The sequence below is a fragment of the Loxodonta africana genome, chromosome 2 (genome assembly GCF_030014295.1).
Source record: "Loxodonta africana isolate mLoxAfr1 chromosome 2, mLoxAfr1.hap2, whole genome shotgun sequence".
NCBI lineage: Eukaryota > Metazoa > Chordata > Mammalia > Proboscidea > Elephantidae > Loxodonta > Loxodonta africana.
Window position 1 is genome coordinate 117,691,051 of NC_087343.1, and position 27,964 is coordinate 117,719,014.

At 35.9% G+C, this 27,964-nt stretch overlaps 1 protein-coding gene across 11 annotated transcripts in view; it reads left to right on the plus strand.

Moving 5' to 3' along the window:
* The window catches only part of FER (FER tyrosine kinase), a 470,096-nt gene that overhangs the window by 143,938 nt on the left and 298,194 nt on the right, over nt 1-27,964 (plus strand). For 10 of the 11 annotated variants that reach the window (XM_023547996.2, XM_003405006.4, XM_064274743.1 and 7 more), the window contains one exon: nt 1,216-1,405. In XM_023547996.2, coding sequence (XP_023403764.1) covers nt 1,216-1,405 — 190 coding nt within the window. Of the gene's footprint in view, nt 1-1,215; nt 1,406-5,917; nt 11,542-27,964 lie in introns of those variants that run through there. The other variant, XM_023548033.2, reaches the window with a different exon arrangement.

Genomic DNA, 27,964 nt, shown 5'->3' on the forward strand with positions numbered 1-27,964 from the left:
CAGTTTAGGAGGCTAGAAGTCTGAATTCAGGGGTGCCAGCTCTAGAGGAAGGCTTTCTCTCTCTTCTGGCTCTGGGGGAAGGTCCTTGTCTCTTTTCAGCTTGTTTCTTGTTTCCTTGGATATCTTATGTGGCATGGCATCTCTCTTCTTCCATCTGTACTTGTTTGCTTAATCTGCTTTTTTTATATCTCAAAAGAGGTTGATTTGAGATACACCCATACTAGAACAACCTCATTAACATAACAAAGAAAACCCTTTCCCAAATGGAATTATAACCACAGGTGTAATTTAAAAAAACCCATTGCCTTCCAGTCAATTCTGACTCATAGCAACCCTATAGTACAGAGTAGAACTTCCCCATAGGGTTTCTAAGGAGTGGATTTGAACTGCTGACCGTTTGGTTAGCAGCCGAGCTCTTACCCACTGTGCCACCAGGGCTCCAAAACTACAGCTATAGGGGTTAAGATTTGCAGCACATATTCTTGCAGGACACAATTCAATCCATAACAACATCTTACCTTGGAAATTTTACATTTTTTTCTTATACTATTGTCTCTATCGCTCCCTCCCTCCCTTTCTTGTTTCCTGAGTCCCTGGCTCCCTTCCTGGAGTTGAAAACAAAGAGCCCTCAGGAAGGTTTAGATGCATTATTAGGATTATCTTCTCCAAGATCTGGTTCTTAAAAATTTATGTTCATAAAAGTGATTGTTTTAAAAATCAACTTTCTCTGAAAAAATTCTCTGAGAAGTCAAAATAGCCAAAGTCAAAATATTATAAAAGGAGTTACCAACTAATAAGCCAACCAGAATGCCATAAAAAAAAAAAAAAAAACTCAGTGCCATCAAGTCGATTGTGACTCCTAGCGACCCTATAGGACAGAGTAGAACTGCCCCATAGAGTTTCCAAGGAGTGTCTGGCGGATTTGAACTGCTGACCCTTTGGTTAGCAGCCATAGCACTTAACCACTATGCCACTAAACCATAGATCATAAGATCATAATAAAGCATCTTACATTTGGCTTTTGTTTCCAAATATTGCCTTATATTTTGTTAATGCTAGCATTTAACTACTGTGATGACTTAAAATCTGTTTAGGTTCATATTTCTTATGTTTCTAAAGGACTCTTAAAAAGAAGAAAATGAAAGCATAATATACATAGATATTGTTTCATTTAAAGAAGTTGAAATAATTTGTATTTAATTTTTTGTCTTTTAGTATTGTGCTTCTGCTAAGCCAAAAACAGATGCTTGAAGAGCTGAAACAATCAGTCCAGCAGCTGAGATGCACTGAGGCAAAGTTTGCAGCACAGAAAGAACTCCTAGAGCAAAAGGTGCAAGAAAATGACGGGAAAGAGCCACCTCCAGTAGTAAATTACGAAGAAGATGCACGATCAGTTACATCTATGGTAAGTAAAAGAGTAATCCAATGAAAAATTTGAACAGGTAATGTCCAGGCACTAAGTCAATACAAGAATTAATTCTGGTTTGCTAAAACAAAGCATTGCTCTTGTAAATGTGCAACTCCTATTATACTTGTCTGCAAATGGAAAATAGGTCACCCGGAGAGCACTTACAGGAACTACCTGTAAAGTCATTGAAAAAAACTCTCCCCTTTTCCTTCAAAACTGAAAACAAAGACTACATTCTTACATTTCTCTCCACTCAGCCTCCTCGCTCTACCTTGAATGGTCCAGATGCGCTCCTGTTTTACAGTCTTTGCAAACCGTTTATATTTCCAGGGAAAGAGTGTTCCAGCCAGAGGGTGCATCCATCGCAAAGGGAACGAGGCTAGGAAACTAATGGAGAAACAGATCTTGGGACCTTGTGGACCATAGTTAAGAATTGTGTCTTTTCTCTGAGTGAAATGGGAGCCATTGGGGATTAGGGATTGTAACAGAGGAATGATGTGCTCTGACTTTTGAATTAAATGAATCACTGTGGCAGCTGTTTTGAGAACATACTTAAGGGGAACAAGGATGGAAGAATGAGACTATTGCAATAACTCAGGTGGTAGAAGATGATGGTTTGAGCAAGGATGGTAGCACTGGAAGTGTGAGAAGTTCTCAATGAATAAAGTCTCTGTTTTGCTTTTTTTTTTTTATAAGTCAAAAGTGCTTATGTATAGGACCCACCCTGCTCTGGTATGACCTCATTAATATGACAAAAGAAAACCCTATTTCCAAACAGAATCACATCCACAGGTACAGGGGCTAGGACTGCAATACATGTTTTTTGGGTATAGAGTTAAATCCATAACACTCTCAACCCTTTGTCTCCAAGGCCCTTAAGGAAGAATCAAGGGAGAGAGAAAAGAAATATAAAGGGGGGAGAACAGAAGAAAGGTAGAAAAAGAAATAGGTGAGGGAAAGAAGAAAGGTTAGGAGGATGAAAGGTAAGGAGCAGAAGAAAAAAGAAAATATAGAAATAAGAGGTAGGAAAAAGAAAGAAGAAAAGGGACTAGGAAAAGTGATATGGCAGAGAAGAATGCATGAGACAAAAAAGGCTTTTCATTCTCTGTTCTCTCCCTACCTTTCCCAATCATGTGCCTGGCTGACCCACCTATTGTGATAGAACCCACTTCCTTCTTCCCTTCTTCTCTCATGTCCAAGTTTCCATTTTTACTGACTGCTGGCTTGGGACCTTTTATTTTTTAAAACTAGGATTGTACAAGATAAGAATTTGTAGATAAAAGGCATTGATTATATTGGCATTTCTCACACAGTGTTTTGAATTTAAAATAAAAATATTTATTGAACCAAGCTAACTTAAAGGTGTCAAATCTTACAGTTTTTTTGTTTTAGATACTTAGTAAAATTCATTCTCACATTTGATTAAAGTCTTAGGGCAAGAGCCAAATTATAATATTTTGAGAAGATTTGTTTCCGTGTAATTATTAGAGCCCTGGTGGTGCAGTGGTTAAGAGCTCAGCTGCTAACCAAAAAGTTGGTAGTTCACATCCACGAACTGCTCCTTCGAAACCCTATGGGGCTGTTCTACTCTGTCCTATGAGGTTGCTATGAGTCAGAATCAACTTGACAGCAATGGGTATGTAATTATTTGAATAACGCCAAATTAAGGTGTTGATTCCCAAAAGTTTTTATGGGGAGGCATTGATTAAAAAAAAGAAAAAAATGGAAAATTTAGACATTTACCCGAATAATTTAGTCCCCTAAACACAAATCTGAAGTATATTATTTATTGTAACATTTTTGGGGGGAGGGCGGTACATGGACATGGATGGGTATAGACATGCTTTATACACATAGTTGCTTCAGTTTTCTATTAATTATGTTGTGGATATTTAGATGCAGCTTATGTTTTTTTTTATGTTAGCTGTGTTTAATTATTACAGGTATTTATACTTTTTGATGTGTCTTTTTCAATTTTATATTACTTATAAAATATTCATAGTCTTTGCTATTTATTAGTCACCAGTGTAGGTATATTATTAGAAAAGAAAATTGCTAGATAACTCTATTATGTTCACTCATGGTTGAATGACATAAGATGGAATTCAATCATTATGAAAACTCTTATTGAAATCCATTTTTTGCGCTCCCATTGTGTATAGTAGAATTATGTAAAGACTTTCCTGTAACTATAATCATATTTCATGTCTTATTTGATCATGTTTTTAGGACTTAATTCCTGAATTTAAATCTAATAAAGATTAATTGAACAAGAGATTCTATATTTTGATCAGGTAGCATTTTCTAGTATGATACAGTATTTTCTATCTTTCATTTATATAATTGTTTTAGTGTATTAAAAATTTATTTAACCAGAAAGGTTCTTTGCCAGCTTCTTTTGATAATAATGAAATCCATAAGTCTCTCTTGATTTCAAAGAAATATTTAATTATACGTGTGTATGTGTATACACACACGTAAACACACACACATATATATGTGATATACAAACATGTTGATTCTGACTTTTCACTAGTTATTTAACTTACAGCAGAAACTGATGTGTATGTAGGCTATGTGACTGGGCTCATTTCATAGTCACGTCTGGCATCATTAACAGATCCCAGTAAGCGGATTTATTTTTTTTGCCCCTCTTAGAAATATGGTCAACCTTGCGAATTTGTGTTCATGATCTGGAAAGCCCAGCATTTTGAAGGTTAAATGACATGAAAATTAATAAGGGATGGCTATAAAAACCCAGTCCTGTCGAGTCGATTCCAACTCATAGCGACCCTGTAGTGAAAGTAGAACTGCCCCATAGAGTTTCCAAGGAGCACCTGGCAGATTTGAACTGCCAACCGTTTGGTTAGCAGCCGTAGCACTTAACCACTACGCCATCAGGGTTTCCAAGGGATGGCTATAGAAGTGTGTAATATTAGTTTTGTAAGAAAATGAAGTTGGACCCTGCATTGGCATGACATTTCTATGGCACTACAAGAAAAAAAATAAAAATATTGGGGAAAAACTATGTAGACCATAGCATGTATAATTCCTATGCCCACCCATTCCCAAAACCCATTGCTGTCGTGACTCATAGCAATCCTATAGGACAGAGTAGAACTGCCCCATAAGGTTTCCAAAGCTGTAAATCTTACTTATGAATGTCTCATTATTTTCTGGTTTCTATTTGGTTATTCCTAATTTTGTTTTGCACGTTATTATTATTTTTTTGCTTTATGTGTAATCAACCTTTCTCTAGCTTTTTAAATAGATTTTTAAAGAGTGCTAAAAATTTAGCTACTTTATGCAACATGTTTCATTTTGGAGGGAGGGTTCTTCTAAACAAATTTATTTACTATTTATTACAATTCAAAATTTCCAAAGAAATCATTCTTTGAGAGACAATTAATTTGATTCATTAACATTTGGTAATGTTAAGTCACGTGTGTTAAGTTGTTCTAATTTGTCCTTTAAAGAAAAGTACTGAAGGAAAGGAACTGACCCTTAATTACTACTTATTTTATGTGAGACGGAGCCCTGGTGGTGCAGTGGTTAAGAGCTTGGCTGTTACCCAAAAGGTCCACAGTTTGTATCCACCAGCCTCTCCCTGAAAACTCTATGGGGCAGTTCTACTCTGTTCTACAGGGTCGCTACGAGTTGAAATCAACTTGATGATGATGAGTTTGGTTTTTTGGGTTTTCTGTGTGTGAAACACTGTACTAGATATACATCATATTATTTTATTTATACTGAGAAACAATCCTGCAAGGAAGGAGTTATTATTCTTACCTTTCAGATGCAGATATTGAAACCTGAAGAGATTAAGAAATTTGACAAATTCAAATGAAAAATTTGGGGTGGGGGGCTAAGGTTTAAATTTTATCCAAGTAATTGCTGTGAGTTGGAATCGACTCGACAGGAGTGGGTTTGGTTTGGTTTTAATAATTTTTTTTTTTTTTTAGTAGCTAAGCCTACAGATGCTTAGAGACCTTAATTCCGATACTCTCTGTGCCATTAACAATATGACCTTGGACAAAGTCACATTTTCTCTCTCAGATGAGTTTCCTTGTTGGTAAATTTTGGCAAGTTATAAAAAATTCTTAGACTTGATTTAAAAATTAAATAAGATAATGTTTGTAAAATCTTTAGCAATGTCTGACACATAGCTAAGCTCAATAAATGGTAGTTAAAATGAAAGAAAACATTACTATTTCATTTCCTAAATGTAGTTTTCCAGTGTTTTTATGTTGGAGGGCACATTGCACTTTAAAAATATTTTAGTTCTTTTAAATAATCTAATACAGAAAGGTGGTAAGAAATTACCAGCAGGTGGAGCTCAGTGTAAGAAAAACTAAATTCTGAAATGGAGATATTTTTTCATCTTATGTTTTAAAAATAAAGTCAAACAAATGCATACAGTTCTGAAATTTATATGTGAATGCCTTCTGTTTTTAACATGCCAGCCAGAAGTCATCATTCTGCAACATAGTTCTTGAAATATAGAAATCATGCTTTAGTTATTCTACATTTTTAATTATATTTTTAGATTTTTTATTATATCACATATAAGGTAACACTTTACCTCTTTAAGGTGTTAAAAAGCAAAGTTGTCACTTTGAGGACTAAGGTGCACCTGACCCAAGCCATGGTATTTTCAGTGGCCTCATATGTATGCGAAAGCTAGACAGTGAATAAGGAGGACCAGAGAAGAAATGATGCATTTAAATTATGGTGTTGGCAAAGAATATTGATATACCATGGACTTCCAGAAGAATGAACAGATCTGTCTTGGATGAAGGACAGCCAGATTGATCCTTAGAAGCAAGGCTAGTGGGACTTTGTCTCACATACTTTGGAGATGTTATCAGGAGGGACGAGTACCTGGAGAAGGACATCATGCTTGATAAAATAGAGGGCCAAAGAAAAAGAAGAAGACCCTCAACAAGATGGATTGACACAGTGGCTACAACAGTGGGCTCAAACATAGCAACGATTGTGAGAAGGGCACAGAAATTTGTTTTGTAGTACATGGGATCACTGTGAGTTGGAACTGACTCGATAGCACCTGACATCAACAACAACAAGATCGTGGTCTGATAGTACATTTTTATGAATAAGACACTTTTATGTGAACTTCATTTATAAAGATTGGCTAAGAGTTTGCTTGTTTCATTCAGTGAAGTAACTGTATTGATAACCTTAAATTTTACCTGTTAAAGCCCTGAAATCTGCCACTCCTATAGTCTTTCACTTAGTAAGTTGCATCACCTTTAATCAGCTGATCAAGCCAAAATCTTGGGACTCACCCTTATGTCCACCCTTTTCTTCAAACCTCACATCACTCCATCACTTGTTGTCACCATCTCTATTGTATTCATCTATGTAAAACCACCAGAAGTTGTGGCCTGGACTACCTTAGCCAGCCTCTCTGCTTGCTTCCTTGTTCTTCCTGTATTTTATTTTCTTTACACTAACCAGAGTGATCGCTTGGTGTAAACGAGATCATATACTTCTCTTGGTTATGAGCTCCCAGTAACACCCCTATGTAAGTGGAATAAAATTCAATTTTTTTTTTTAAGGTAGCCTAATAGTTTTTTAATAGATGCTACATTATCTTTTTCCTTTCCACTTTCCCCATCATCTCCTACCACTCCTGCCCATCCACCGCACTAGCAGTTTTGGTCTTTTTATTGCAATTTAAACATGGCAAAGGTTTTATTTATGGCACAAATGATGTGTGCTTAATTACTAACCTAAAGGATGGCCGTTTGAACCTACCCAATGGTGCCTTGGAAGAAAGGCCTGGCAATCTGTATCCGTAAAGATTACAGCCAAGAATACCCTATGGATTAGTTCTCTTCTGTTCGACGGCACTGGGTTGGGTACTGAGTTGTAACACGGGAAACCCTGGTGCTGTAGTGGTTAAGAGCTACAGCTGCAAACCTAAAGGTTGGCAGTTTGAATCCACCAGGTGCTCCTTGGAAACTCTATGGGGCAGTTCTACTCTGGCCTGTAGGATTGCTGTGAGTTGGAATTGACTTGACGGCAGTGGGTTTATTTATTTATTTTTTTGGTTGTAACATGTGGGATCACCATAAGTTGGAATCAACTTGATGGCCACGAGTGTTTTGAGCATGTTAGACATCTCATCTCAGGGCCCTTCTGATTTCTATCCCCGGAATATCCTTTCCCCAGTTCTTCACATAACTGACTGGCTTCTTTCATCGTTTTAGTGCATGTGTCACTCCTCTGAGTAATCTTCTCTGACTAGCTGTAATGGGCTCTCTTATTATTCCTCCACCGCTGCTATCATTATTTATCCTATTTCCCTTTTTTATTTATTATGTAGAATTTATTTCTAGTATCTTCACTAGTACTATAACTTGTACTACTATTACCGTGACTATTACTACTACTAGTTTGCTGGCTTATGTTTACTACATGGTAGGTTTGTTCTAAGCATTTCTGTGCATTAAATACTTTAATATGTGAAATTATATATATTAACTAATTTAAATATGATGTTTGTATATGTATGTTTTTATTACCTGTTTCTTCTGTCTGTAATTCCTGCTTGCCCCTGTAAGCTCCAAAAGTCAGACACTTTTAGTTTTTTTACTACAATTTCCTCAGTGTCATGGAGAGTGGTGCTTGGCATATGGAGGAAGCTCAGTGAATACATTTTTAAATATTGGGCAAGCTCTCAGAATGCATAATAACAAATAAAATCATCAAATATTTATATAAAATAACCTTCTAGGTTTTAGGGAACATTTTCAAAGGAAAAAATGCCTGAATGATTGTTCTTAGAGTTCTTTTGAATATGAAGTAATAAGATATATAAGTTATATAGGCTTTTTGAAAATCTTTGACAATCTTTTTTACCAGATAGTATTAAATGTTAAGTCATTATTGGCATGCCAAAGCTGCTTTTGACGTGGCCAAAGAACAATCTTAAAATCAGAAATCAAAAGGCAGCAGTAAATGGTAGGAATTTATTTGATTAGAAAAGTGTAAAGATTAAGGTGTCTCAGCAATTAATCACAGCTTTTTTTTATTATGTTTCTTTTTCTCTTTATTGTGTTTATCATCTTTATGAGTGACCTGAGATAGTGACTGCCTACTAAAGTTTCCATGAATCCAGATGACACCAAATTCTAATAGTTGTGAAGAGCAAAACCAGTAGGTACATATGATCATAGGTGAAGCTCGAAAATGAGCTTTTGTCTTGGGTAGAGCAAGAAGCAAGGAATCCAGCTTCTGTAGATCTTATATTCCTCAACTCTAACCTTTAATTTTGATTTAAGTCCAAGATCTCTTCCAAATTTAAAGTTTTGTGATTTTATGAGCTTGGGTGAGTGCCTGCCACTTTGTAAACGCTCAATGGATATTGAAAGAATATATGAATAAAACCAAACAGGAAATAAGAGATAAATTTTAAGATAGGAAAATTTAGGTAAATACGTTTACATGTGAAAATCCAAGTTATTTGTTTAAAATGAGCTAGGGGGAAAAACGAACCCAAGGAAAGAATACTGAGAATCAATATGCATTGTTTTCTGAGTTTATCAACCTATGGTGAGAAAAAAAATGTTAACGCATCCCTTGGACCTCTTTTGGGCAATAGAATACTTTTAGTGAGTTGGAGCTGGACCTAATCCAAGAAGTGGAGCATAGTAGTTAACTGCATAGATTCTGCAGCAAAATTGCTTAGGTTTAAAACCTGGCTAGGCCACTTACTGGCTGTGTAACCTTGAGCAAGTTAGTTAACCTTTCTATGCCTCAGTTTCTTATCTGTTAACTAATGGTTATAGTAGATAACCTATCTAATAGGGTTGTTGTGGGCAGTAAATAATCCATCTAAAATGCTTAGGACAATCCCTGGCACATAAGAAACTCCCACCCATGTTGTCTGTTATTATTTATTAACAGTAAACTTCTGTTATTCTCAGGAACATAAAATGAGGCTTTTCCTAATGAACTTGATATAAAGATAAATGGTTGCTATTGATAGCAAAATCAAAAGGTGGATATACAAAAAAGGAAAATGGAGGACATTATAGAAGGAGCCAGGTCTTAAAAAAAATATTTAACTGGAAAGGTAGCCAAAGGGTTTAAAGTGGGAGATGCTTGTGTCAGAATTGTGAGCCAGGAAAGTCTTACTACTAAGACTTTTGTATAGTTGCTGAATGAATAATTTCTTTTATAAGGATCAGCATAAAGCTGGTTCCTAACAGGAATGTGCTAAAGATGTCCCAAATGCCTAACTTTGCCAAATTGCTGTACAACTCCATCATCTCTAACATCAACATACTCCTCCTCCCCTCAGTACTCTCCCTTCCATCTTTGGGTTCCATAAATCACTGCAACATCTCATAGAGCTCATGACCCACATAAAGGAAATGGCTCATGCAGTTGTAAAAGCTGGCAAGTCCCAAATCCGTGGGCCAGGCTCAGGGTTCTTCTGACTCATGGGCCTGCAGGGGCCAATGAACCCAAATCAGCAGGCCAGAAGTCAGGCTGCTGGCTCACAAGGCTGTGGAAGCTGGCGAATCAGATTAGATGATAGGCTGCTGGCCTACAGGGCTGCAAAAGCTGGTGAATCCCACAATTGGCAGGTCAGACAGTAGGATGCTGGTTCAAGCTCTAAGAACTGGGGGTAGACAATGATGAACTGAATGTGAGACATAGAGAGAGTGAGAGGACCCTTCCAGAGCACTTGCATATATATATTGGATGCAGGATATACCCCAGAAAGGGAGTGACTTGAGTAAGGTTGGGACTTGACTGTGACACAAGATATACCCCACGGTAATCCTGCTTCATTAACATATAAATGTTAGGATTTATGACACATAAAATAGGAGAAAAATTAGGATGATTACATCAGATCACAAAATGGAGGACAGCCACATAGTACTGGGAATCATGGCCTAGCCAAGTCGACACATAACACCAGCCACCACACCTCATTACTGTTCCATAAACCTTATTTGCATGGTCTCATCCAGTCATTGTGTGGGAGTCACAAAAACCATAGCTAGAAGGGCCTTATTAAATAATTCACTGCACCACTGCAGTTGCTCTCTATTCCTTTTTTTTTTTTCTTTTAACTTGTTTTCATAAAGTTCTTTGAGCTTTGGTTCATTTTAGAAAATGTTCTGCATAGTGCCTGAATGATGCCTGGCAACTAGGAGTTGCATACTGCTTTCTTCTTTAAAAATGAATGAATAAGACAGAGATTTAAATAGCAGTTAACAAGTTATTATAGAGCAGATTACCAAAACAGAAGTCCGATTTTCAGATTAAACATTTAGGATTTTGAGTATCCCAAACACCCTACTGCTTCTTTAGCCTGCCGCCTTACTCTCATTGTGTGTCCCTGTTGCTGCTGCCTTCAGGTAATTTTTAAGCCCAATAATCTTGCTGCAAGGGGATTTCTTATTTTTACTGAGATCTTAAAGATCATTTGTATGTAACTTAGGTTTTTATTTTTTCTCTTTTAAGCAGGAGAATTATAAAGCTTTGGAGAGTTATACCTCAGTACAAAATAATAAAAATAAGAAAGCATTGAATTAAGAAAAGTTTAACATAGCTGTCTGCAAGGTTTTATTTCAAGAAGTGCTTGGAAGTTTGGTCTCTTCTCAGAGATCTTAAGATCCAAGTGCCTAAAATAGACTTTTACATGTTATATAGGAACAATATTAGCTATTTTATTTAAAATATCGACTAGAAAAGAGATTTGTTTCCTAAATAATGTATTTTCACTTAATGCATGAGGATTTTCTCTTTTTTGCTCAGTAAACCAAGAGTGTTTGTTGGATGTACCCGTTCCTTTAATTCAAAACTGAGCGGTACACTTCCGTGCCAACAGGGGGAGATAGTACCAAATAGGAGGTCCAGATCTGTGCCTCTTCTATCTTGCTTTTACCTCAGGCAGGAAAGTCTGTGGTGATGCCTTCTGTGGGTCCACCATCTCTTATCTAAGATTCGAGATGGAGCACAAAAATAAATGTGTCCATTGTGGCAGTAAGCTGGAGCCTAGTTCTGACTCCCAGCACTGTAAAAATTGTTCTTTGAAGCTTGGCAGTGAGGCTGCAGGTCCCTCTACATCAGAAGTAAGAAGAGATCAGGTAGGGAAGAGGAAAGTCTGTCTCAGGTCTGCTTTAGCCAGAGCCCAGAAATTCAGAGTCCAGCGGTCATGTGTTTTATGTTGCCTCTTCGAACAGGAAGAATAATTTTTCTTGATTTCTGAATCTGGTAGTAGTCAAAATTCTTTTGGAGGAATATCGTTACTCAGACGCCAAGCCAATACCATTTAAAACAAAAAAGAAAATGGCTTGTTTTCCATTTTCATTTTATATCATGTGTTCTCTTTACTCAACTCTTAGATTTGAGAAAAATACATGCTTTCTGCTATTCCAATACAAGGGAAGGGAAAAGAGCTCAGTTTTGTTAGATACCTATGGAGAAGCATTGCTTAGGTTTAAATCTGATTATATTAGGATTTCCATTTTTCAGTTTTTAATTTCTCCAGTAGCTAGTGGACTCAATTTCACTTCATTTTCTGTCATTTCTGTCAGCAAAGGAAAATGACAATATTTTTCTTGAACATAGGTATTAAATAATTAGTGACAATACCTGATACAACTTTTCATTAGAATACATAACTGTATAGTTTATAACTAATACTATAATAGCTTCTTAGAGTTTAATTTAGTAACCTGGGAGATACTAATTCATTTATTTTAAAATATATAACATAAACTTTTTATGAATAATTGGAATGGAACCCTATCTTAAAGCTATTGTGTTGGTAAAGAATTATATTTACATGCTACTTTGCAGTTTAAGAGTAGTTGCTTGTATCCTCCAAGCCCCCTAATTAATGTACCTGTATTTTAGGCTATCATTCTTCCAGATTCACTATATCAAGGAAAAAAAAAAAAAAAGTCTGGCCTTCAAATAAGAAAGATAAATGTCAGAAAAGAAAGTTTAATAATTACATAGTTTCATATATATTTTTCCTTATATTTGAAGAGAGTTGTAATAGACATACAATTTCTGTTTTAATGTTACTAAATTCAATATTTGAGTCATGATGTTCTAAATATTAGTGTCCTGCAGTCATGGAGTAAGTAGTATTCATATATATAAGAATCATTCCTTATGTGTATAAGTTCTTTGCTATAGGTTAGTAGTTGAATGCAAATTGTTTTTATGGTCTAAAGATCTAGAAAAATATTAGAGAATGGAAAACCTATAGGAGTCATCTTGTCCAATTTATTAATTTATCTATAATAATGTCTCTGAAACCCAGTATAATTAGTCACTGAAACAGCTAGCTAGTGACTCACACCAACTTAAATTTTCATTAGTTTAAAAAAAAAAAAATCTTGCTTCTTTTTCATTCTTTATTTTCTGATGTATATTCTTTTATGATACTTCTTATTTTATATTTTTCTGTTTATAATCTTACTCTTGTTCATTTCATTATTGTGTTTTGTAATACAACTTTATACTTTTTGTTTTTGAGATTGTTCTAAATCCCACTGATTTTTATTAATATATTTCTTTTCTTTCGTATCAGCTCTACTGCATGTTTTTCAAAATAAAGTAGAAGAGAATAAAATTTTTATTTTATGACTATTTTGTGTAAATTTCATTTAGAATAAGTGGTATAAGACTTTTTGTGTTAATGACTATCGGGCACCATCCTCAGGAAAACATTAACTATAGGGATGTACTCTAAAAAACCTCTAAGTCTTAAAATTTTAAAACAATTAACAAGTGAATACTTAGTCAACTTCCACATCTGTGAACTTCTACACATAACCACGATGATTTCTCTTTGGTTATTAGCTAATGCTGACCTAAATATAATGAGACTTTTAGACTTATGATAAATCTATAAATGTATTTTTAAACTTTTATTATCGTCACTTTGTTCACTTAGACGTTACTACACTCACCCGGACACACACAGTCAGATTCACACATTTCATCTTATGTAGTGATTCCATGCTTAAAGTGATTATAGGAGAGCTCTGCATTCCCTTAGAGTCAGCCTTTATTCTCCTTCTTTCATAAGGTTGTTCTGACTTCTTTGTTTTTTAATCTCTGATATTATTTTCCAATGTTTCCAATGAATACCTGTCAGCATAGAATACACACTGACCCATAAAAGTTAATTTTTAGGCAGGAGTCTTGCCTTTTACCAGTACCCGTAGTTCCTTGGAAATGAGACCAGTCCAGGCCTAGTCTGTCTTTTGCTGGTGAGCTGTAGTACCCCCACAATGCTGCTCTCTCACCTCCAAGTAGCATGTCATATTTATACTGTATTGTATATAAGATCCATTGTGTACTGTGTTTTTACTTCCCTAACCCAGCCCCATACAGCTCCATCCTCTCAGACTTTTTCATTGTGCCCTCTGGAATTTCATTCTGGTAAGCACACTTTCCCATCAAGAGAAGTTTGCTCATTCTCCCAGTGTTGAGAAGTGGTCCATATGCTGCCTTTAAGACCGTCGCTCCTTCACTCTTATGTGAAAACCTTTGTGCTATCAGGGCTTGTGGAATTTGGTTATACTACCTTCTACTCCTTGTCATTGAAGAAATTTTTCAAACTTCTCTTCATTCCTTTTTATTCATCAAAGAATGTGATCCCGGACTGTGTCTTTTTCTACCCTAGTCACCTGGGATGACTTAAGCATTCACGTTGAAGAGCCATCCAAAACCTTAGTTTTTAGGTTCATTGAACTAAAATTAGTATTGACTGAAGGATAGCTGGTAAGCAAATTTAGGTCAAGGGACTTTTTTTTTTTTTTTAAAGATGGAAGAACATTCTTAGGTCCTTGTTGTCCCTGTTGAGTAGAGTAACTGGCACTGCATTAGTCACGAGTGCTTTTTTTTTTACAAATTTCTTGTTTGATGAGAAACGTAAACTCTTGTTTGGTTAGGCTGTGAGTTGAAATCGACTGAACACACAACAGTAACAATTTTAGTCATATTTTTGTCACATAACTAAATGCAATTCTGACTGGAAGTAAATAAACTATTAGTGAAAATAGAAAAATAAGGCAGTGTAGTATTGTTATCTTTGTTGGTGGTATTTGTTTGTTTATATGTTTTAGAAAGTGTTTGCTCCCAGATCATAGGAGCTTGCTATGACACTAAGTTTATGAAGGTAGAAGAATCTTAGTTGATCAATAGATATTATGGTAGATTCTAATGTTTAAAAATTTGAGTACTGTATGTTGCCCTCATAAATACTTACACTTTGAAAGTGTGGTACTCTCCCTTTCCCCACCCCTCTAGTTTCTTGTTGAATTCTTAGGGAGCTTTAATTTCCCCTGGTGATTGACAGCCATGTTATAAAATCTTTTAAAGTTATATATGTATTTCAGCGTTTGATGATGTAATAACAGTATTTATGAAAATAGTTAAATTGATGAGTTCTTGGGATTTATTGTAGGACTTGATCTTTTCCGTAAGAATAGAAACCAAGATTGTAGGAGTTAGTGTTGGAGCCATTAGATTTGTTCAGAGAAAACAAAGTAATTGTATATATTTCAGATTGTCTTTGCTAATTGAATAATTTTATGTTATTGCTTTAGATGCCCAATTTCTAATTTCTGACAGGAGATTTATCCTAGCTCTGAATAGCATAATTTTCATATCGCATGTCTCTTGCAGGTATATGTATTAACACTATTTTTCTCTTTTATTAAAGAAAAGGAGTAGGAAGTGGTAGAAAAGATGCCACAGTTATAAAACAAACCAAAGAATAGATGATACGTGAATGCATTAGACTTTATATTTAATACTTTAACCAAATAATCATTGGGGTCTTTATAATTTTTTAAATTGTCATTATGATCCTTCTGTGAATTTTAAAATATTTTACATAATCTTTAGTCTGATTAAGAAATATGTCTAAAGACATACATGAAAGCGTTGGATATATGATGAAAATTCATTCCAAAATACAGACTCTTGTGTCCCTGAGGGAGCTGGAGAAGGAGAAAGGACATGGTGTGTTTTTTAGCCTTTTTACCCAGTCTCAGTAAGAAAGATATTTGTTTATTCCTAATGTTATAAAGGTGTATATTCTGTGGTAATTAGGAAAAAGAAACTGTTTTGTTTGGGATAGCAAGAAAGAATTGGCTGCCTTGAAGCCTCTTTGCACAACCCCCCAACCCCTCAAAAAAAAAAAAGTTTAAATTGAGGAGACGTTTTGACTGCTCTTTTCCAGGATGAATCCATCTTAAGTGGTAATAGAACAAATGGCAAATACTTTGTTAGGTAAACCTACATACATCTTGAGCATCAATTCCTAGCATCAACAGGTATTGTCAGATGGAATCTAAGAAACCATCAAGATAACTCTATTTATTAGAATTCCAGAAATCCTTTTTTTTTTTAAAGAATGTCTATAAATATGGAAGGCAAACTATTATCTTAAAATGATATTTCACTACTCAATCACAAATCTATACTATCATTTACCTTTGAAATAAACACAGAGTACTTATAAACATGAGGCTCTTAAACCCCACAATCAGTTGACAATCAGTTGATAGTTCACATAAACATTAATATGTAGCTTAGGTTTGGCTAGATGTTAATGTTGATATTTTATTTGGTAATTTACACATTTTTCTATCTAAGGCAAAAAATTTGAGTATAATTTTTAGGGGGTTAAGTGTACAGAAAAGAGTGAATGACAGGCACTATGGGGTGAATGAGAGGGAGAGGCATAGGTGGGAATGAAGGAGGCTACCATAAGCTTGGGTGACTGAGGTCTTATTGGTCACTAAGTGATCGGAGTAGGAGAAGCAGGTCAGAGATCATTTCCGTTTGGGATATGCTAACTTTGAGGTGCTGTGAGCATTCTTATACAGATGATTAATAGGCAGTGTGGGATGACAGACTGAAGATGGAGAATAAGACCTGAGAGTGACACTGTAAAGCAGGGAGAGGGTAAAGAGAGGAAAAAGTAGGATAATTTGAAGTTACAAGAATGAAGGAGTAAACAAATACCGTGAAGAGGTAGGTAAGTACTGAAATGCCGCCTTTGTCTTTTGTCAGTTTAAGAAGTTGTTGATGACTTTAAAAGAAGCCCTGGTGATGCAGTGGTTAAGTACTTGGCTGCTAACCGAAAGGTCAGCGATTTGAACCCACCAGCCGCCCTGTAGGAGAAAAGACATGGCTATCTGCTCCCATAGAGATTACAGCCTAGGAAACCCTGTGGGGCAGTTCTGTTGGGTCCTATAGAGTCGCTATGAGTCAAAATCACCTCGATGGCACACAGCAACAGCAAATGACCTTAATGAGAATAGTTTCTGTGGGGTGGAGGGGCTGGGTGGTGGAGGAGTGAATGGGGGTGAAGAAGTGAGGTTTCAGTTGAGTTTAAGTCCCCAAAGTGTTTCTTATAAACTGTGAGACATTAGACAAATCACTTCACCTGTCTAAGTCTGAGTTTCCTCATTTGTAAAATGGGTGTAATAATAATTACTTTGTGTTCTTATATGGATTAAATGAGAAAATGGAGGTAAAGTGCCTAGCACTTTGCCATATACAAAAAAGTACACTAAATAATTATAATTATTAAGAGAAGATGATAAATGTAGACCACTCTGGGGATTTTTGGATAAGCAGGGAAAAAAGAGTGAAAAGGTGGTAGCTTGAAGGATAAACAGGGTCAAGGAAGTAGTTTTCTTAATTTTTAAAAGGAAGGGAGAAATGACGGCTTACAGTTGAAAGAATAAGGAATGAGTAGAGAGGGAGAGATTCAGGTGAAGGAGGAGCTAAAGAGAATAATTAATATAGTGAGATTTCTAAGAAATGGAAGGGCATCATGGGATGAATAGGGTTGGCCTTGAAAAGATGGCAAGCCTTTTCTCAAGAGAGAGAAGGAGTAAAGGATAGATGTGTGTATAGATGTGTTTGAAAGTACATGAAAAAAAATTAAGTTTTATGAAGAAAGTAAGTGTGTGAGTTTTCTGGGGTTTTCAGGAGAGAAATCTAAAAAACAATTGGCCATTTGAATCTGGAGCATAGGAAACAAATTTGTCTTGGTTGTTATAGAGTTAGGAGTCATCTATGAACACTCTAGAGGGGCAGGGATTTTTATCTGTTTTGTTCACTGATAGGCCTGGAGAACCTAGGTTACTGTCTGGAACATTGTTGTCATTCAGCAGACATTTGTTTGAAAGAGATGAAAGAGATCACAAAGAAAAATAGTATAATATGAGAAATTATACTATCTTTCTAAATTGTACTATCTTCCTGTGTGAGGCCAGATACTTGAGGAACACCAGGTGATGGAGCGAGTAACTCCTAAAATAGAAATTAAGGAAAGACAAGAGAGAAGAAGGAGATCCAACGGAACAGATTGCCAGAATTTCAGTAAAGGAGCAATCACTAAAAGGCAAATGCTTGGAGACCTGGTATTAGTTTTCTATTGCTGTGTAACAAATTACCACAAATTTAGTGTTTGAAAACACCATCCATTTAGTACTTGACAGTTCTGTAGGTCAAAAGTCTGGGACATGGATGCTGGGGTTCTGTGCTCAGTATCTCACGAACCTAAGATCAAGGTGTCAGCTGGACAGCATTTTTATCTGGAGCTTGAGGTCCTCTTATAAACTCTTGGTTGTGGCAGAATTCAATTCCTTGTAGTCATAGGACTCAGGTCCCTGTTTGATTGCTATCAGCCGGGGCCACTCTCAGTTTTTAGAGTCCATCCAAGTATTTTATTATTAAGGGTTTATCTGATTAGCTCAGGCAGACCCTGGATAATCTCCCTTTGTTTAAGTCAACTGTACTGTATAACCTAATCAAGTTTAAATATTAGTAAAATCCATTATATTCACAGTTTCAGGGATTATTCTGGGTATGTCACCATGGGGCTGGAATTTTGGAGGTCACTGTAGAATTCTGCCTTCTATAGATATCAAACAAGTAGAAACTAAATTGTTGTTGTTGTTAGGTACTGTCGAGTCGGTTCTAGTTCATAACAACCCTATGTACAACAGAATGAAACGCTGCCCAGTCCTGCACAATCCTCACAGTCAGTAATATGTTTGAGCCCCCCATCTCCTCGAGGGTTGTTCTCTTTTTCGCTAACCCCCTACTTTACCAAGCATGATGTCCTTCTCTAGGGACTGCTCCCTCCTGATAACATGTCCAAAGTATGTGAGGTGAAGTCTCACCATCCTTGTTTCTAAGGAGCATTCTGACTGTATTTCTTGTTTGTTCTTCTGGCAGTCAATGGTATATTCAATATTCTTTGCCAACACCATGATTCAAAGGTGCCAATTCTTCTCTGGTCTTCCTTATTCATTGTCCAGCTTTCACATGCATATGAGGCAATTGAAAATACCGTGGCTTGGGTCAGGCACACCCTAGTCCTTAAAGTGACATCTTTGCTTTTTAACACTTAGAGAGGTCTTTTGCAGCATATTTTCCCAATGCAATACATCATTTGATTTCTTGACTGCTGCTGCCATGAATCTGCCAGGCGCTCCTTGGAAACTCTGTGGGGCAGTTCTACTCTGTCCTGTAGGGTCGCTATGAGTCGGAATCGACTGAACAGCACAGGATTTTTCAGGGTTGCCATGAGTGTTGATTGTGGATCCAAGAAAAAGAAATCCTTGACAAGTTTAGTCTTTTCTCTGTTTATCATGATGTTGCTTATTAATCCAGTTGTGAGGATTTTTCTTTCTATATGTTGAGGTGTAATCCATACTGAAGGCTGTAGTCTTTGATCTTCAGTAAGCGCTTCAAGTTTTCTTCGCTTTCAGTAAGCAAGGGTGTGTCATCTGCATATCTCAGGTTGTTAATGAGTCTTCCTTCAACCCTGATGGCACATTCTTTTTCGTATAGTACAGCTTCTTCGATTATTTGCTCAGCATACAGATTGAATAAGTATGGTGAAACAATACGGCCCTGAACATACCTTTCATCATTTTAAACCGTACAGTATCCCTTTATTCTGTTCAAACAACTGCTTTTTGGTCTGTATACCGGTTCCGCATGAGCACAGTTTCTTTGGAATGGGCACAAATATGGATCTCTTCTATTCTGTTGGACAGGTAGCTCTCTTCCAAATTTGTTGGCACAGATGAGTGAACACTTCCAGCATTGCATCTGTTGTTGAAACATCTCAATTGGTATTCCATCAGTTCCTAAAAAAAAAAGTTCCTAGAGCCTTGTTTTTTGCCAGTGCCTTGGATTAAATAGAGACTATTACGTTTGGATTGGATGTCCGTTATACCAGGAGTATAATAAAAGCCTGGAAATTCTACCAAAGTCATGTAGATATACTAAAAAAAAAAAAAAACCCATTGCTGTCGAGTTGATTCTGACTCACAGTGACCCTATAGGACAGAGTAGAACTGCCCCATAGAGTTTCCAAGGAGTGCCTGGTGGATTCAAACTACCAACCTTGTGGTTAGCAGCCATCGCTCTTAACAACTATGCCACCAGGCTTTCCCATGTAGGTACAGTTTTAATTAAAAAAATAAAGTAACATAACACCCAGTTTCTTCAGAGGTCATGCTCTCTGAAACCTCAACTATGAGAAAAAGTAAAAGGGAAAAACGTCTATTGGGATCTCACGAATAGATGTTCTTAAATTTACACAATAAAGATCATGTGCTTTACTTAGAGGGAATCTTACTTTTATTTAGAAACAGTTCTAACAAACTTATTTGCATGATTTCTGAGAGTACTGTAGATTAGAAACAGCAAATGTGAATAGTGAGTGTGGGCGAGGTGATGGAGAGATGAAGGAGTGAAGTTGAGCATTGTCAGTGGAAAGAATTGATAACTCATATTTTAACACCAAGAGAAGAATCTTAAACAAAATAAAAAGTACAAAATGCAGATGGAAGAAATTACAAAATAGAGTCTTACTGATTTTTTAACTGTTTAAGTGGACAGGGAAATACATAATTTGTTTTATGAGGATTATTCTTTAAGGATGTGGCCCCATGAGGCATCTCACTAGTGCTATTTAGTTCCAAAGTAAGTTATTCTTTTAAAAATTGTCAATTTCAACTCGAATTTTAACATATCTAATAGCTATTTGATTTTTTAAAATTCAATACAATTTATGGATTTTTTAAAAATTTATGTATAGTTCTTCAAAATGCATTGATAATTTGGTGAATTAGAATGTGAAAGTTGGAAACAAAGAAGAAGGATTGATATTTGGAAAATATGGCCTTGGTGATAGAAATGACACCAGAGATCACACAATTGAATTTTCTAAGACTGACGACTTATTGATTCAAAATACTTTTTTTTTTTGTTTCAACAAAATAAATAGTGTCTTTACAAGTGGACCTCATCACATGAAATTCACAGGAATCAAATCAATTATATCTGTGGAAAGGGATGACAGAAAAGCTCAATATCATCAGTCAGAACAAGGCCAGGGGCTTACTGTGCAACAGGTCATCAATTGCATATATGCGGGTTGAAGTCAAAGCTAAAGAAAATCAAAGCAAGTCCATGAGAGCCAAAGTATGTCCCTGAGTATATCCCACCTGAATTTAGAGACCATCTCAAGAATAGATTTGACATACTAAACTCTAATGATCGAAGACTAGATGAGTTGTTGGATGACATCAAGACATGAAACATGAAAAGCAAAATGTCTTTCAAAAGACATGAATGAAGGAAAAGTCCAAAATGAGTGACAGAATAGATTCTGAAGCTTACTCTTAAATGCAGATTAACTAAAGCAAATGGAAGAAATAATGAAGTAAAAGAACTGAACAGAAGATTTCAAAGGACAGCTCGAGAAGAAAAAGTAAAGTATTAAAATGAAATGTGCAGAGCCCTGGATTTATAAAACCAAAACGGAAAAACGCACTCAGTATTTCTCAAGCTGATATAACTGAAAGAAATTCAAGCCTTGAGTTGCAATACTGAAGAATTATATAGGCAAAAAAATTGAATGACACAGGAAGCATAAAAAGATGGAGGGAATACACGGAGTCAGTGTATCAAAAAGAGTTGGTCAATATGTTCAGCCATTTCAGGAGGTAGCATATGATCAGGAACTGATGGTTCTGAAGGAAGACATCCAAGGAGGCTCCAAGAATTTGACGGAATACTAATTGTGATGTTTTAACAAATGGATGCAATACTGGAAATCCTCGCTTACCTATGCCATGAAATTTGGAAGACACCTTCCTGGCCAACCAACTGGAATAGATCCATATTTGTGCCCATTCCAAGGAGAGGCGAGCCAACAGAATGCAAAAATTATTGAACAATATCATTAACATCACATGCCTGCAAATTCTGCAGAAGATAATTCAAGAGTAGTTGCAACAGTACATCTACAGGGTACTGCCAGAAATTCAAGCCAGATTCAGAAGAGGACATGGAATGATGGATATCATTGCTGATGTCAGATGGATCCTGGCTGAAAGCAGAGAGTATCAGAAAGATGTTTACCTGTGTTTTATTGACTATGCAGAGGTATTCGACTATCTGGTTTATAATAAATTATGGGTAACATTGTGAAGAATGCGAATTCCAGAACACTTAATTTTGTTCATGCAGAACCTGTACATAGACCAAGAGGCAGTTGTTTGAACAGAACGAGGGGAACTGTGTGGTTTAAGATCAGAAAATGGTTTGTCAGAGTTGTATTCTTATACTTATCCAGTCTGTATGATGAACAAATAATCCAAGAAGCTGGACGGTATAAAGAAGAATGCAGCATCAAGATTGGAGGAGGACTCATTAGCAAACTGTGATATGCATATGACACAACCTTGCTTGCTGAAAGTAAAGAGGAGTTGAAGCACATATTGAAGAAGATCAAAGACTACAGCCTTCAATATGAATTGCACTTCAACATAAAACAAAAATCTTCACAACTGGACCAATATGTAACAACATAAGAAATGGAGAAAAGATTGAAGTTGTCAAGATTTTCATTTTACTTGGATCTACAATCAATGCCCATGGAAGCAGGAGTCAAGAAATCGAATGACATATTGCATTGGACAAATCTTTGCAAAACTCTTTAAAGTGTTAGAAAGCAAGTTGTCACTTTGAGGACTAAGGTGTTTCTGACCCAAACCATGGTATTTTCTATCGCCTCACATGTATGTGAAAGCTGGACAATGAATAAGGAAGACCTAAGAAGAACTGATGCCTTTCAGTTATGGGGTTGATGAAGAATATTGAACGTATCATGGACTGCCAGAAGAACAAACGAATCTGCCTTGGAAGAAGTACAGCCAGAATACTCCTTAGAAGTCAGAATGGTGAGGCGTTGTCTTGCTTACTTTGGACTTATTATCAGGAGGGACCAATCTGTGGAGTAGGACATTATGCTTCATATAGTAGAAGGTCAGCAAAAAATAGGAAGATACTCAACTAGATGGATTGGCACAGTGGCTGCATCCATGGGCTCAAACATAGCAACAATTGTGAAGATGGCGCAGGATCGGGAAGTGTTCAGTTCTTTTGTGCATGGGGTTGGCTGTGAGTTGGAACTGACTTGACGGCACCTAACAACAACGTGTATAGTTGTTAAAGCAGTGAAGTTGATTTAAAAAAAGATTTCAGATATTAAATCTGTAAGCTGTCTTGTTATTGTCCAGTATGTGTATGAAGGAGAAGGAATGATTGAATTTATATTGTGTTGTAGGTTTTAATGTCAGAATTAATATTCACAGTAAGAACTTATTATTACTGCCTTTTGTAAAGTTTATTAACCACTCTTAACTTTGGGCTTTTAATGTATGAAATGAGGATAATAACATTTAAAGTTGTAGAAGATTAAATATACAGAGCAAAGCACATACAGGGTATGGAGTACTTGGCACATAGTACTCTATAATGTTAGCTACCCTTAGGTTAGAGCCATTTTCCTAGTAGCTCAATATTGTTTTTCAACAGAAACTTTGAGTAATGTATTGTGGCTGCCCTCTTTGACATAGCCCTTAGAATTTTAGTATTATTGATGCTACTCTCACTGTCATCCATATATTTGATAATATCTAAAAATAATAATAATAATTTGGCTTCTCACTGAACTACTTTGAGATTTAATAAATTTATATGCCAGTGAGTGAAGCATTTGTGAAATGTGACTCCAAATATTCCTGTCTTTATATTCAAATCCATGTCCCCTGTCTTAATGTTTTTTAAACTTTAATGAAAAAAATCTAATTATTTTACCAGCCATTAATATTTAATAGCTTTCAGTCATGTCTAGCTGCTTCTTCCAACATTCCAGGCTAAAAGCGGCTGTGTGTGTTTATCTATGTATCTTCACATTACCAGTGTCTCCTAGTCTTATAATCATTTTAAATTATGTTTCACTAGTCTATTCCTATTTTTATTATATTCTTGAGATGTGGTATTCAAACTACTGCATCATTTTTTAGGTGCACATGAACCATGGTTTTATATATAATATTATAAGTTGAATGTAATAATTATCTCAGATTTAAGAAGTAGAGCCACTCCTCCACATACCCTACTAAACCCAAAACCCAGTGCCATCGAGTCGATTCCGATTCATAGCGACCCTGTAGGACAGAGGAGAACTGCCCCATAGAGTTTCTGACTGATAGCTACCGTTTGTGTGATCTTTTTGGTAATAGTTGAGACAACGTGATACCAAGCAAAGGGGGGGAGTAAGCAAGAGTTTGCTTTGTCATCATATGTGTGTCCTGGGGCAGGCAAGTCATTTCACCCCCTCCAATCTCCATTTCCTCATCTATTGTGAAGTGAAAAAGTTGAAGTAGAAAATCTCTAACTTAGAAGTTTCTTCTATCACTGATTCTATATAAAACAGTTTCATTATATGACTGCTTTGGGACAAAAATGTGATAGAATAAAAATTATGGCCCAGTAAATTTTATACTTATTTTCTGTGTTCATTTTTTTAGTACTTATTCTATCTCTATAAACACACAGTGACCAACTTTTGTCTTGGGAGTTGGTTGCCTTTTAAACTTCTTTCTTTGCTGACACCTGATTATTGGAAACAATATTGGATCCCAGAAAATGAAAAGGAACATGAAACCACGTGTACTAATTAGTGTGAAAATAGATGCTAGCAAAGCAAATAAGTTAGCCAGTGTTCCAGCTACTGCTCTGTAGGTGAGTGAAAAGCCAGAGGGAGAAAATCTAGTGACCTTGCTACTGCCAAGCTGTGAATATTGGTGTATGGTTTCTTGGAATTATCAGGGCTCCTGCTGAAAAAAACTGTTGTTGGGACTAAAGCTGTGCCTCTGACAGTGGATTTGGGGTAGAGTGTTGCTGTAATCAGAGATAAAATTCTAAAAACAGGAATGGAAAATGAAAGATAAAAAAGTACACATATGCACATTTTAATCCAACTGCATAGAATTTATGAGAATACTGCAGTGTTTGACCAGTTGTTCTGATTAATAGATTTCTTATAAGTGGAATTGTTTTTAGATATTTAGGTTAGCTGATGATTTACAGGGTAAAAATATATTACACGGTTAAGTGGCAGTAATTCTTCCTCAGCGTGTGTGTTAGTTTGCTAGGAATGTTATAACATTACCACAAACCGGGTGGCTTAAAACAACAGAGAATTACTTTCTCACAGTTTTGGAGGCCAGAGGTTCAAAATCAAGGTGTCTGCAGGGTTGCCTTTTTCTGCAGGCTCTGAGGGAGAGTCTGTTTTATGCCCCTGGTGTAGTGGTTAAGTGCTATGGCTGCTAACCAAAAGTTCAGTAGTTCATATCTACCAGACACTCCTTGGAAACTCTATGGGGCAATTCTACTCTGTGCTGTAGGGTCACTATGAGTCAGAATCAACTTGACCGCAATGGGTCTACAGGTCCTCGCTTCTGTTGGCTTCTGTCAGTCCTTGGTGTTTGTTGGCTTATAGACACATCACTCTAATCTCTGCCTCTGCCTTCACGTGAGTTTCTCTGCTTCGTCTCCCTCTTCTGTCTGTGGCTTCTTACAGGGACACTTGCCATTGGATTTAGGCCCCACCTAGATAATCCAGGATGATTTTTATCTTGAGATCCTTGATTTAATTGCATCTGCAAAGACGCTTTTTTAAAATGAGGTCACTTACACAGGTTCCCAGTGGACATATTTATTTATTTTTTTTTTTTGCGGGGTGGGGGGAGGGGGTACACTATTCAACCCACTAAAGCTTTTATCTATATTTTCTTTAATTATCAAGAAAGTTTTCAAAAGTTGAAGCTTCGATTGTAAGTGAGATCCTTAACTTTGAGAGAAGCTGATTCTTTTGGCCTTTCATTCAAATGATATTTTTTTAGTACATACTCTGGAGCCCTGAAAATACTAAGTAATTTACCCAAGGTCATCTGGTCAAGCAGCTGAAATTTCATTCAACTTTGATACCAAATTTGTACTCTTAGCCACTGTGTATTTTGCCTGCCTCGAATAGTTTTTGCCAGCCCTTGACCTCATATTTCCCAAGTACTCTTTCTCAAACTCTTCAAAAAGGAATGTTTTTAAAAGTTTGCTCAATAAATGTCTATTTAACTGCTGCAAAAATACAATAAATGGAGAACTTTTTGGTGTTATACCATACACCAAAAAAAAAACAAAACACTACGCCACCAGGGCTTCCATTGTGTTATACTATGGATGTAGATAATTGATTTAGAACCTAGGTTCGAGTTCAGACCTTGACTTGGAGTTGGACCATAAACAACATCTCTGTGTTTCTGATGAAACAAGATTCTTCTTCTGATGTCTCCAAGTTCTGAAACGTTATGACTATCTGACCAGATTTTTTTAAACGTGTTAAAAACAAATTTTGCGTGTTGTGCCTGTAGAAAATTGAAAAAAATAGTCTTTGTATATTATAATGCATACTTTCATAAAATAGAACTTTTGCTGTATTTTGAAGATGGCAGCAGCAGCAGTTGTAACTAGAAGCTTTGCTAAGTCCTTTACATGCCAAACTTAACCCTTGCAACAGCCCTACCTGAAAACCCTATGTGACAGTTCTACTCTGTCCTGTAGGGTTACTATGAGTCAGAATCGACTTGAGGGCAGTGGGTTTGCTTTGATTTCAGTATTATTACTCCCAATTTGCAGAGAAGGAAACTGGTGCATAGAGAGATTAAGCAAGTTTACCAAGGTCATACAAACTGGAAATGGTGGAGTCAGAATTTGAACTCCTTTAGTTTTACTCCAGAATGTGCCCTTTCCACCACTTATTCTGCCTCTGTTGCGTGATTTATATAGTTTAAATGACATAATATTATAGAGATTGGAAAACTATGGCCCATGAACCAAATCTGGTCTGCTGCCTATTTTTATGGGGCTTACAAGCTAAACATTGTTTTTGCTTTTTGAAATTATTGAAAAAAATGAAAGGACAAAATATTTTGTGATGTGCAAAAATCATATAAAATTTAAATTTCAGTGTCCATATATGAAGGTTTATTGGAACATAGCCATGCTTATTTGTTTACGTATTGGCTGTGGTTGCTTTCACACTACAACGACAGAGTTGAGTAGTTGCGACAGAGACCATATGGTCTGCAAACCTAAAATGTTTCCTGTCTAGCCCTATACTAAAAAAGTTTGCCAACCCATGTAATGTTGCTGGTAATTTGTTATTTTTGTCTTTTGTTACTCTTATAACAGAGACATTAACGAAAATTTTAGTTTTCTTTTTAGGCAATGTAGTTTCTTTTTCTAAAAGGCGTGTTTTAAATGAAGCTTTAGATTATTTTATATTTCTTTTGATATTATATACCAGAATAAAAGTTTGTCAGTCACTCAAGGAATTATAATAAAATATTTAGGGAATTTATATTATTGAAAATGGTGTGTGTAAAATAACATTTGTAGGTACATTATTAATAGTTTGTACATTTTTAGGGATTTTTATATCAACTTTACAATGCAGTGTCCAAGGGACTATTAAATATTTTTTGTATTCTTGAGCTAATTCTATATCATACAAAAGTATCTTTTTTGATAACTCATTTAATTACTCAGAATTGAGAGTATTTTCATTCTTTATTCGTATATTTAATTTATGCTACAATAAAGAAATTGAAAATATTATTTAAATCTCAAGCAAAAAATTTAATTATTAGGTAATTGCAGTAACTATATTTGAATCAACAGTCCATTTAGCTAATCACAGACAGCCATTCCCACATAGATTTCTCATTTAAATCTGCTTCAGATGTTCTACTAAGGGAACTATAGGTTGTATTTCTGGTGAAATTATACTCTTGCATTAATGCACTGAATGATTTTAACAAATTGGGAAATACCTGTCTAAGGCAGAAGTAAATATGAAATTGTAAATCATTCTCATGGAGACTTACCATAGAGTTTTAATCTGTGTTCTTGTACAATTTTTTTCTGTCCTGTTTCATCTCTTACATAAAAGCAAAACTGATTTCGTGTCTTATATAAAAGCAAAACTGATTAAGAAACCATTTTTTTATCTCAGATTTTTTTTGCGTAGTATTAAGTGGCTATGACTTCATAGTTAACATGCATATCGAAAGAATGAGTTCTTGCTAATTTTTC